The following is a 12,826-nucleotide window of genomic DNA, read 5'->3' as shown; positions in this document are numbered from 1 at the left end:
TAGCTCATTTGGTGAATCTATATAAATAAATCCTTTCAAATGTTGTTAATAAGCGATATTAGTTATGTGAGCAATGCATATCTTAATGATATGGAGAAAGTAAACAATTTTGGTTAAGAGAATAAACCTTAATCAATACTGAATTTGTACATAATCTTTCAACTGTTTTGTGGTGGTAATCTGTCTTCTCAACTGCCTTTGGTAATAGGCCATCAAATATAAGTGTTTATTTAATACTGATTTTTATTAAGTGTTTCCCTTGTGAATTATGTGTGTCAGTGTACAACCACAGATGTATCGTTTTTTGTTTCCTAGCAATATCCTGACTATTATGCAATAATTAAGGAGCCCATAGATCTTAAGACTATTGCCCAGAGGATACAGGTACAGTACGATCATGTTAATAAGCTGTATATTGTAATTTTTTAAAAATAAGCTTTTTAAAGTTTAAAGGGAAAAGTTTATGTAGATCAGCAGTAAGTGTAATTTTTACCAGTAAATTAAGAAACTGAAAACTATACTGCTCTGAGGTTTAGGACTGGCTATAGTCAGTCCTGCACTAGTGTGCCAAAAGTAGTCACAGTTTAAGGTTCAGTGTCTTAAACCACTAGTTGGTGATATGAATGAAATGCCAGTTACTGTGAGTTCTTGGCCATGTACTAGTATAAAGTAGTCATTTCTGGCCAGGGCAAATTGAGATATTTAAGTTTAGATTAGTGTCATTCTCATTACCATCTTGCTTTCTCCCACTCATCCTTTCCTATTCTTACTTGGTTTTAGCTAGCTATTATCCTGAACTCCTAGAGTTAGAAATCGGTGATCTATACTACCTCAAATTATTCAAATCTAATTTTTAAAATGAAGTATTAGTCTCTAATTCCAGAATTTTGTGAAATACCATCTGCTAATGCATACTGAACTTGAAGTGGAGAATAGAGATGAGTTAAAATGGTAATCCAAATGATGTGTTTAAAATTATTTTAAGCAAACTTTAAGTCAGTGCATTGTTCATTTAGTTCGTGGGACCTGTCACATAGAAAATAACTTTTATATTTGTATCTCCTCTATGATTTTATTTTCTTTTTTTCTCCAATGAGTTCTTCAAGTTTGTTTATATGCTGCATAAAGAAATGTCTTTATTCAGTGTGAACTACCTTTTACTTTTCAGTGTTTTGCATTTTCTTTCTTCATGTGACAGGATAAAAAGGATCAGTTATTATCTAAAGAGTAAACTGCTCTGTTTTTTGTTCTGCAGAATGGAAGTTATAAAAGCATTCATGCAATGGCCAAGGATATAGATCTTTTAGCAAAGAATGCCAAAACCTATAATGAGCCTGGATCTCAAGTATTCAAGGTTATTTTCAGATTTTTTTTGACGATTAAGTCAAGGTTCAGTCTTTATTTATTATATTACATATTTTTAAATTATTAAAATTGTATTTTGTGTTAAGGTTCTAAAGCATTTCTAATTTATCTGGAAATATTAAAAAGGATATTGTCAACTAATTTCTATGCCTTTTATTGTTAGTAACTCCCTCTTAGAAGTTTGAAACTCATATTCTTTCCCTGTTGACTGTTTTCTGTTTGCCAACTATACATTTCTCTCTTCCAATTTTATTTCAAACGGGACATAAATCAGCCTGGTTTCTTATAGGAATAAAGTTTGGCTTGCTGGTTGTTAGGTTAGAAATGCCTAGAATTCCTGGCATTACAGATTCAAATCATGGCACTTGACTGTCTGTTCATGATCACAGAATATTTGAATTCTGTGCAGTTTAGAGGTCTGCAATGTAAAGCCTGAAAGAATGGAGGTCCTGCCTCCTTTGCATGGATAGTAAAGATCCTATTCCATCTTTTGTAAGAGTATGCATGCATATTGCCAAAACTCCCACTTATCTCTTCCTCACCACTTCCTTTTCTCTCTCAATTGACCAGCATGCTGTGTGCATATTTTCTACCTACCTACATTCCTGTACCTAAAAGTGAATGAATTTCAGTGGTGTTACCCTATATTACCAGCACTCCCAGCTATCTCTGTGACACCACTGATTTCCTGAGGAAACTACAATGCATTGACCTTCCAGAAAACACCATCCTAGCCACCATGGATGTAGAGGCTCTCTACACAAACATCCCACACACTGATGGAATACAAGCTGTCAGGAATAGTATCCCTGATGATGCCACAGCACAACTGGTTGCTGAGCTCTGTGCCTTTATCCTCACACACAACTATTTCAAATTTAATGACAATATATATCTCCAGATCAGTGGCACCGCTATGGGCACCCGCATGGCCCCACAATATGCCAATATTTTTATGGCCGACCTGGAACAACGCTTCCTCAGCTCCCGTCCACTCACGCCCCTTCTCTACCTATGCTACATTGATGACATCTTCATCATCTGGACCCATGGGAAGGAGACTCTGGAAAAATTCCACCACGATTTCAACAGCTTCCACCCCTCCATCAACCTCAGCCTGGACCAATCTACACAGGAGGTCCACTTCCTAGACACCACGGGGCAAATAAGTGATGGTCACATTAACACCACCCTATACCGAAAACCTACTGACCCCTATGCCTACCTTCATGCCTCCAGCTTCCATCCCGGACACACCACAAGATCCATTGTCTACAGCCAAGCACTGAGGTACAACCGTATCTGCTCTAACCCCGCAGGCAGAGACCAACACCTAGAAAATCTCCACCAAGCATTCTCAAGACTACAGTACCCACATGAGGAAATAAGGAAACAGATCAGCAGAGCCAGACGTGTACCCAGAAGCCTCCTACTGCAAGACAAACCCAAGAAAGAAACCAACAGGACTCCACTGGCCATCACATACAGTCCCCAGCTAAAACCCCTCCAAGGCATCATCAGGGATCTACAACCCATCCTGGACAATGATCCCACACTTTCACAGGCCTTGGGTGGCAGGCCAATCCTCGCCCACAGACAACCTGCCAACCTGAAGCATATTCTCACCAGCAACTGCACACCGCACTATAGTAACTCTAGCTCAGGAACCAATCCATGCAACAAACCTCGATGCCAACTCTGCCCGCATATCTACACCAGCAACACCATCACAGGACCTAACCAGATCAGCCATGCCATCACCGGTTCATTCACCTGCACGTCCACCAATGTAATATATGCCATCATATGCCAGCAATGCCCCTCTGCTATGTACATCGGCCAAACTGGACAGTCTCTAAGGAAAAGGATAAATGGACACAAATCAGATATTAGGAATGGCAATATACAAAAACCTGTAGGAGAACACTTCAACCTCCCTGGCCACACAATAGCAGATCTTAAGGTGGCCGTCCTGCAGCAAAAAAAACTTTAGAACCAGACTTCAAAGAGAAACTGCTGAGCTCCAGTTCATCTGCAAATTTGACACCATCAGCTCAGGATTAAACAAAGACTGTGAATGGCTTGCCAATTACAGAACCAGTTTCTCCTCCCTTGGTTTTCACACCTCAACTGCTAGAACAGGGCCTCATCCTCCCTGATTGATCTAACCTCGTTATCTCTAGCTTGCTTCTTGCTTGCTTATATATACCTGCCCCTGGAAATTTCCACTACTTGCATCCGACGAAGTGGGTATTCACCCACGAAAGCTCATGCTGCAAAACATCTGTTTAGTCTATAAGGTGCCACAGGATTCTTTGCTGCTTCTTCAGTGGTGAAGTGATTCCTGCATATCTTTAACTTTTGGGATGAAGGGCACTACATATATGTAACATTCTAAGGGTAAAATCTATTGGTTTAAGAGTAGAGGTAGATAGAATGCTAAGGCAGGCTAGCTATGACACCAATCTTCTTCCAGTGGAGAGAAGAAAAACAAATCCACTCATTCTAATGTATTGTTGGAGGGGGGGGGTGTGTGCCTGCGCGTGCATAAGTCGTGGATTTTTTTTTTTAAAGGATGTTGCAAAGAAGTGCCACAGACACTAGCCACCATTTTATTCCCTTTTATTTAACCATTGAAAATCTCCTTTCAAGTTAGATTTTGCTATAGACTTCTGACACTGGGCAAAGTCGCTCTCTATCAAGAAAATATGTAACCCTAACTTTTGTTCTTTTCCCACTATTTTAAATCTGTATAGTTATATCTATAAAATTAGAGTAAATCCTTGACTCAGTCTCATTTTTCTAAAATGGAGTATTCTTATTTCAATTAACAGGATGCAAATGCTATTAAAAAAATATTTAATATGAAAAAGGCTGAAATTGAACATAATGAACTGGCCAAGTCAAGTCTTCGAATCAGGTACTGCAAGTAAAAAAAAAATAAAGACGACGTGCTATTTGAGGTCTGGTTTACATGTATTTACTGATATTTAGTTTCTTAATTTTTGCCCCCGCCCCCCAAAAACAAAAACAAGATAAAATTAACTTGCTTGTTGTTGCTTTAAATCTTGAAAACCACTGAAGTAGATTTTTGAAGGTACCTGCTGAAATATACTGTGTAGGTGATATATTCCTACTTTTAAGATATATTTGGCACTGAAATATAGAGAGCCTGTAGAAGCCTCTAATGCTAAAGTTTTAGCTAGCTTCTATTCTATGTGTTTAACGAGTAAAAACAGAAAAGCTGGAACAAGGAGCAGAGGCTCAGGTCCTCAAAGATATTTAGGCATCTGACTCCCACTGAGGTCAAATACATTTTGAGGATCTAGGTGAGAGTGCCCTTCTTCATAAGAGTTGCTGGATGGCCAAGGGCCTCTGATGTAACCTGGAGGCCTGCAAAGAATTAGGGGGACCAAGGATTCATTTTTTGCATGAGCCGAAAATATTTATTGGGAGGGAGCAGGGAAACAGCCCAAAATTCATTCATTCATTCATTCATTCAGATGCCCAGCAATCACTTGGAGGAAAGCCCAGGATTTAGTAACACTCTTTGTATGTGAAAATCTATTTTAATTGCAATAAGCAGCAGAATTATGTGCAGATAGGGACAGAATTGACTTGGTGATGGTGTGAAGTTTTGGAAATGTAAATTAAATGGATATGGCTTGTGGGAGAGGGGTTAGTGCAGGTATTCGCCATTTGGGCTACTGGGTTGGCCTTGAAAAAATAGTTGTTGAGAGAGTTTTTTTTCAGGCCCTGTTATTTCCTTCCTGAAATCACATTAATTGGAAAAAGCTTTTTCCTCCTGCGCAAATCCTCATTCTTCAAAATATCAGTGTGGACATTTTATGCACGTTTCATATCTCAGACTATATCTAGAGAGATCCAGATCTCTCATAAGTTTCACTTGATATCATTGGCACTTCTCAAAGCTGGGGGGTGGGGATAGCTCAATGGTTTGAGCATTGGCCTGCTAAACCCAGAGTTGTGAGTTCAATCCTTGAGGGGGCCATTTAGGGATGTGGGCAAAAATCTGTCTGGGGATTGGGCTTGCTTTGAGCAGGGGGTTGGACTAGATGACCTCCTGAGGTCCCTTCCAACCCTGATATTCTATGAGTCTAATTCACCCTAGCAAGTATTTAATCATATATTCTTTAGCAGAAAAGCTAAGTGACATCTTCCAAATGAGCACAAGAGTTAACCTCCTTGGCAGAAAGGGAACTCTTTAGATATTTTGCAAAGGACCTACTTGGAGTACGTATCCTTTTCAGAAATAAATCTCTCCTCTTCTGAAGCTGTTTTTGTGATAGGATAGAGAACTCCACAAACATCCTTACATTCAAGGCATTACAGTTAACTTAAATATTTGTCTTAAAATGTTTTACCTTCTGTTACAAATAACACCTAAGATTAGTGTAAATTAGAGATTAGAAAACTATACACTTTTTACCATTTACTTGGTGCTTTTGACAGTACTTTGAGTGTATAGTCAATTTTTACTGTGTCTTCTGTTTAATCAGTCAGTTTGCCCTGTTTGCAGAAATCGTTCATGTAGCAACAGCAGGGAGGAAAAACTTCACAAAACAAGAAAATGTGATGTAAAATCACAAAAATTGGCTGAGGGGTTCATGTGCAGGAGTAATTCTTTAAACTTTTTTAAACATTTCTTTAAAAAATGGACTCGATTACAAATTGATGGTGTCCTCTCCAAAGTCTACTATACTCATTTAGGCCCTGACACTGCAAACACCTAGCATGCGTGTAGTTCCACTGAGGTCAGTAGGTCTACATCTCTGATTAAGGATTTTCAGGATCAGGGCCTAAATGGTGATTCGCTGACTTCATTAGGAGTAAAGGGGGAATCAGGACCTTGCAAGGTTGGGTACTGTACTTAATTTTGAGGCTGTGACTGCTCGTATCTTAACAGTAACGCTTTTTGTGCAAAGACGGCTGACAATTATATTAGTATTTGTTAGTTGAATTCCTCTCTCTTGTACTGCCAACCCCTTCTCTATCCCTTAGTTATCTTATTCTGTAAGGTTCTTTTAATATTTTACCTTGTCTGTGAAACTTTTATGTAGTTGTGTAGGGCCACAAGTTGACTTTGTGTCCAGAATAATTTGACAGCTCTCATCTTGATTTCTATATCTTTTAAAAAAATGTTTGCCTCAAACAGGCAAAAAAAAAAACCCCACTCTTAAACAAAAATAAAATTCCCCAGACACCTCATAGTCAATTTGAAGGAGAGAAAAGCTTAATTTAAAAAAAAACAAACCTTCCTGCTGCCCTGAAGACTGCTATTGGCTGCTATCAAGCACAAACCTGTTGTTTCAGATCCCTTTTAACTTATTCAACTCTAGATGGTCATCTAGGGTGTTTTAGGTTTTTTTTTTTTTTACAAATACATGACTTCTTAATTCTTCCACCTCATCTGGGAGTCCTTCACCTATATACTATTTTTAGCAAAATACCTCCTTAAATTATTCTAGCCTATTTTTCCTCTTAATTTAAAAAAGCTTAACTTTATAATAACTCTTTGCTAATTTAAATACTCTAATCATTATGTCAAGAATAATCCCAATTTTGTGACTCTATCCTGATGCACATCCTTCATTCCATTCATCATCATAAATTGCCCCTTTGCAGTGCACTTATCTGTCTTTGGTCATATTATCTGAAGAATGTACAACGGTGTCAACAACACCATTTAATATGCTTTATTAAGTAATAACATAATATGCTTGGCTTTGTATTGTTAACCTCTCAATTTTTAGCAATATTCTGTTCGCCATCTTTATTGCTGCAATATGCAGGACTGAGCATTTAAATAATGGTTCTATCAATATTGCTAGAAACTTTTCTTTTACCTTTATGAACAAATTCAGCATCATTTACATTATGATTAACTTAGGTATTATTTATACCTAAGTGTATCACTTTACATTTAGCAACATAACATTTTTTGTTTCTTCTCTGAGCGCTTTTCAAGATTACTCTGTGAAAGAGCCACATTCTAGTTACGTCTCTTCTTGGGTCTAAGGCAAGTTTCTCTTTTTCTCTCTTTTTCTGGGTTGTTTCTTCTTCTTAAAGGACTCCATCAAATTTGGCTGCTTCCAAACTGACAGGTCCTTCCTCACAGGGTAAAGGCAGTGTTGGTGATGAGAGAAATTCTACTAACAAATATTACCGGTAAGTAAATTGTCTGTTTTCGTGTGGATGCCATCCAATTTGTTTGTTTTATTTATTTATTTTGGCTGGCTGTCATTTGGAAATGTAACAGTCAAAGCTTTTTTTCTGAAATTTGAAGTGTGTTTTTTTTAAATGAACTCTCAAGCTTAATGACCTAGGTACACAATAATTAAAATATCAGATTTAATAATCCCTCCTTCCCAAATAGCATAGTTTAATAGGTTATTTACTCTAAATTGTTCTTTATTATTTTTAGAGTTTTACTTAAATTTTGTTAAATTTGTATCATAATTGATTTAACATTTATTTCCTTGGAAATGTTCCAAAGAACAGCATCTTATATTTCATTACAAAACTAGTCATGTTAAAAGTATCAAAAATATGTATTGCAACTCAAAAATATTTGTGAATAATTTTAAAGTAATTTTTTTAAATGTAAAACTAAAGAACAAGGAAAGGCAAAATGGAGGCGAAAACCCTTAAAGGAAAAGGGGTGCATTTGGAATACTGTTCCAGGAGACTCATGTTGTCATGATTACATGGGGTATTCTGCCCTGTTCATCACTCAAGTGTTCTGTGGCCTAGTATATTAAACACAATCAGTGGCCTCTTGTCACTCCCACAAAGTAACAAGAAAATCATGCCTTGGTGGGTGCTTTCTAATTGTTCATCTTGAACTGTTTTTCATTATGAATGGTAAATATTAAGAGTAGTGCAGAGGGCATTGAGTAGACTAAACTTTAACTTCCCTATTTCAGTAGTTCTCTAACTTTTTGACTTGGTGGAGCATTTTATAAAATAGATGATATCATGGGCCATTGTCCTCTGCTAACTTTCCGTCTTTTCTTGGGTTAGTCCTGTCTGCTCTTCTGGTGGTGGTTCTGTGGACTGCTAACATGACCTTCAAATTCCACCAATTGTCCACAGAACATAACTAAACAGTAGTTTGATATATACATTGCTTTTCTTTTTACTTTTAAAGTAACAAAAGATCAGTCCAAGGGGATCGTTTATCTGCAATAACCATGGCATTGCAATATGGATCAGAAAGTGATGAGGATGCTGCTTTGGCTGGTAGGAGTTAATACCTCACTTGTACCAATTTCAGTTTATTAAAATTTACTGAACGATTGCGGAGATACTTATTCAGATGTCTGTATGATACTTCCTTTGCTACTTTTCTGGACACTGCTGTTCCCAGATTATTTTGCATAGTTTCCAAAGCATGACATGCAATTTCCTCAGTGCTGGTCACTGGTTGCTAGAAGTGTAGATGAAATGTGCAGTTGGCAAGTGAAGGAAAGCCAAAATAACTTACCTGCTTTGATTTTGATTTTTGTTGCATTGCAGTCCATCAAAGCTTTATAAACTGGGAAAAGTGTTGCTTGTTTTATATATCATTGTGTTAAATTAGAAAAGACACTGGATACTCTTCTAGTGTTGAATAGAGAAAAATAGATTCTTACAAGTTCACAGGTCAGCTAACTTTTATTCTTAGTAAAATGTTTTTTGTTTTGTTTTGTTTTATTTTATTTTATTTTATTTTATTTATTAAGCTTTACTGTTGGCCTTAAATACAACGCTTAGACAATCCTCTTTTACATATTCTATCTTCTGGCACCAATTTAAACACTTGAAATCACAGCTGTTCCTTAAAAGGATAGCAAAAGATATTAGGTCTTGTATTAACATAGCCAGGTGGAATTCTTAAGGTTACCTAGAACTTTAGCAGTAGGGCTCTTTGTGTTTGAAGTGATATGATGACAGCTTGCCCATATTTAAACATTTTTTAAAAATCTACTAATAGTATATAATAAACAATTGCAGATTCTTGCAAATAAGTTAATATTAACATAAAACATGTAAACAAATGTCTTTAATATAGTCATCCTGTTTTACTTTTCTCATAATCAGCCTTTTTAGCACCTTAACATTAGCCTAAAAAAGTTGTACTAAATCCATGTACGTTGGTCATGACCTTTAAAATGTATCTCACCAAAGGAGGCTATTTTATTATTTTTATTACCCTTTTTCCTAATTTTTCTAGTAAACTTCTCAGTGCTCTGTTCTAAAACAGTTTCCTCAGTTTTATTTTATCTGAGTTTTGTTTTTGTTTGCTATTCTTGTGAAATTGGACATGGGATCTTATTTTTATTAAAAAAAAAAAAAAAGACAGGATTTAGACAGTTTACCAAGCCTCAGCTAGCCTGAGGATTAAGCTTACTCATCAGGGTAAAAATTCCTGTGTCTTTTTTCCCTCCCCTTGCAATTTAAAAGAATAAAACGGTTGTGTAGTGTGGTTAGTTGTAACATGTTATCAATCAACTATCTCATTAATAACTTTTAAAATATGACTTTTGAAATAAGTACTTTATTTCTTTCCTTTCTTGGCTTCACTTCCTACTCTTTTTCTTTATCTTAGAATAAATCATGATGTATATTTTCCAGAGTGTCTTCATTGTAAGTTTCCATTTTCTCTCTGCCCATTGTATTCTTTACTTCTTTCTTTCTCTCTCTCTCTCTTTCTGTCTCAGTGAAATATTTTTCTTTTTTAATTTGTCCAATCAGTCTCTCCCACCTGTCCCCTCATGCACATTCCCTCATCCTCATCTATTCATACACAGAGCTAAGACATTTTACTAGACACCTATTAGCCAAATACCAGTGTGAAAGGTAGAGAAAACATCCTAAAGAAGCAGTGGCTAGATGAAACACCAACTATGCTCAACTGGGAAAAGGGGACATGCTGTGATTCTTACCAGGGTGCTGTCCCTGAACTCTGATTGGAGACATGTTCATTTTCCTTTCTTTATTCTTCCCAACCCAGAACTTCTTATCTGCTGCAAGGTTGGGTGAATGGCCTCTGCTACCCTACAATCTCCTCCAGCATCCTGTGATGAGGGGTATTGTATTCTACCTCTCCTTCAGATTTCTGGCTGTTGCAAAGAGTTATTGTCGTTCCCCATTTCTCCCAAGCGAACGTTCCTCCCAGTTTCTGTTTCTGAGCCCACCTCACCAATGAATGGCATTTGCCAGTGCTGCTCAGAATTGTTACAGTAGTGACAGAGTGAAATTGATCTAATTTTTGTCAGTTTCACTACTGCCTGAGAAGATTCTGAAAAGCAGCACACATTGACAAAGACTCTTGTTCTCTCTTTGCTGCTGCTTAGTAAAGGTCTAAGCAGCAGCAGTGTCACTGGAACTATGACTTCTGACTTCAGAAGATGCGCTGCATTATCAGCTTAGATTTGGTTCACATTTTTAAGGGTTTTTTTTTTTTCAATTGTAGGAGCTATAATCTTTTCTTTAAATGAAAGTGTAGATACTGCAGAAGTCGTACATACTCTGGTAGGAAAGCTTTGTACCCTGTGTGGGTGAGTGGATTTTTCAAGCCCAGTAAAAAGATCCAGTTGCCTTTTTTATATCAATTTGCAGTCACTCCGTATCAGCAATACCACTTTCAAGGGCACTTAAGTTTTCAGCCATGAAGTGCAATATGTTAAGTGTTTGAATCGGTCAAGGAGAAGTGGTTGTGGAATGAAATGGACAACAGATAGTGCCTTATTTAAAAACAAACAAACAACCTGTTTAATTGTATGTAACTTGTTGATTTAGTCTTTTCTACACCTGGCTTGTGTTTTGCCAGGTGTGTCAGGGTGACATATATCAGTGGTGATATTATGTAAACCTTTTTCTTTTTTAATCTGTCTTTTATGGTGCTTACTCTTTTTCCTTTCTTTAGGTTTTAGTTTAGATGTCCTCTTTTTTCATTGTTGTATGGAACACCCAGTGTACATATTTACATATAATATATTATTATTCTTTTATTGAGAAATCAAAGGTTTTTTTACAAGTCTTTAGACTAGAGAAGGTATCTGGTCAAATGATTGTCAATATCAAAATAATATGAAACTGGGACATGCCAGATTAGCTTGTTTTTTCTGAAATAATACAGTGGGGTAGATTGATTTCTATCGATGGTTTATATCAGCAAGCAGGGAACCTTGATATAAAACTATTTTACTCTTCATTTGCATTTGTACTTTTTAATTATTTTCCCGGAGAAGCTGATTCTCAATACTTAGCACTGTAACTATAGATCTTTCTTTAAGCAGTTATATATTCAGCTTCTTAAGTTTTTTTACAGTTTTTTATATTAGACCATGGTGAATGACCCATTCCCTATTTTCTGATGATTAATTTTTCATTTATGATTTGTGTCCAGCTGAATTCCAGTTTCCTTACAAATTCAATTAAAACTGCACAAAACCAATAATTTTAAATGGAGTTCTATTAGTTAAATAAAACTGCCTTAAATACCTTAAATATGCTGGCTACATAATTTTTTTCTTATCAAAACAGGTTTTGCGTTTAAAACTAACTGATTTATTAAACAAAGGATCATCTGTAGTTAGTGAATTGAAATGATTGTTTTTTGGCCCCCAGGTCCTTCAAGATTTTAGAACTAATAGATTGCATCTTCTCTCTCACCTGATTTTTAATTGTATACTGGAAGAGGAAAAACAAGCTTTCCTGCTTTAACTCCCATTATGTTTCTCAACTTTGAATGAGCTAGTCATTGAACTTCTGAACCAGCTGAATAAACTGAAATGAAAAAAAATATTCTCTGTACTTTCAGAAGAGGCTGTTGTTGTCAAAAGCTTGTTTAGCACTTAAACATTAGTTGTAGGCCAGTGATTTCACCAGTTCACTGGTTTTACTTTCTTTAAAACTTCATCAGCAAACATGTACTGCTTGAATATAATTTATTTTATATAATTCAAATTAGTTTTTAATAGATTGCAGTAAGCTCAGACCTTAACATAGGTTGTCATAATTTCAACTTTAATTTTAAATAGGTTTATTTTTAAAAGAAAAATGTATTTAATTTAAAATAAAAATCAATTTTTAATTTTTTAAAAATTCACTGAATTTTATCCACCCTGCAACACAAACATTTTCTAAAATGTTGCCAAGAACCTGAAACAGGCCTTTCTCAGAGGCTTTTTATAGCCTTCCAATAAGTAGTTTTAGTGTCGTAAGGGAAAGTAGGTCTAATTAGTGCTTGGGGTTGTTTTGGTTTTTTATTGTTGTGCCCACATAGTAAGGGTGATCATCTTTCTGTAGTAACTCATAGCTTATAGTTGTTTTAGATGGAGAGGCTGGGCTGTTCTTTCTGTCACACTCTGCAGAAGATGTTTAATGAGAATTTGTCACACAGTCTTTTTCCATTCCCTTCCAAATGTTCTTGCTGAGCATTCACCAGTCAACT

General features: G+C 36.2%; 1 protein-coding gene across 11 annotated transcripts in view; it reads left to right on the top strand.

Moving 5' to 3' along the window:
- The window catches only part of PBRM1 (polybromo 1), an 87,299-nt gene that overhangs the window by 10,181 nt on the left and 64,292 nt on the right, over nt 1–12,826 (top strand). For 8 of the 11 annotated variants that reach the window (XM_039482349.1, XM_039482350.1, XM_039482352.1 and 5 more), the window contains exons 7-11: nt 316–384; nt 1,256–1,354; nt 4,200–4,285; nt 7,456–7,554; nt 8,537–8,628. In XM_039482349.1, coding sequence (XP_039338283.1) covers nt 316–384; nt 1,256–1,354; nt 4,200–4,285; nt 7,456–7,554; nt 8,537–8,628 — 445 coding nt within the window. The remainder of the gene's footprint in view (nt 1–315; nt 385–1,255; nt 1,355–4,199; nt 4,286–7,455; nt 7,555–8,536; nt 8,629–12,826) is intronic. The other 3 variants (XM_039482360.1, XM_039482354.1, XM_039482357.1) reach the window with 1 other exon arrangement.

The sequence above is a fragment of the Mauremys reevesii genome, linkage group 7 (assembly GCF_016161935.1).
Source record: "Mauremys reevesii isolate NIE-2019 linkage group 7, ASM1616193v1, whole genome shotgun sequence".
Lineage (NCBI taxonomy): Eukaryota > Metazoa > Chordata > Testudines > Geoemydidae > Mauremys > Mauremys reevesii.
This window is presented reverse-complemented; position numbering and strand designations above follow the sequence as displayed.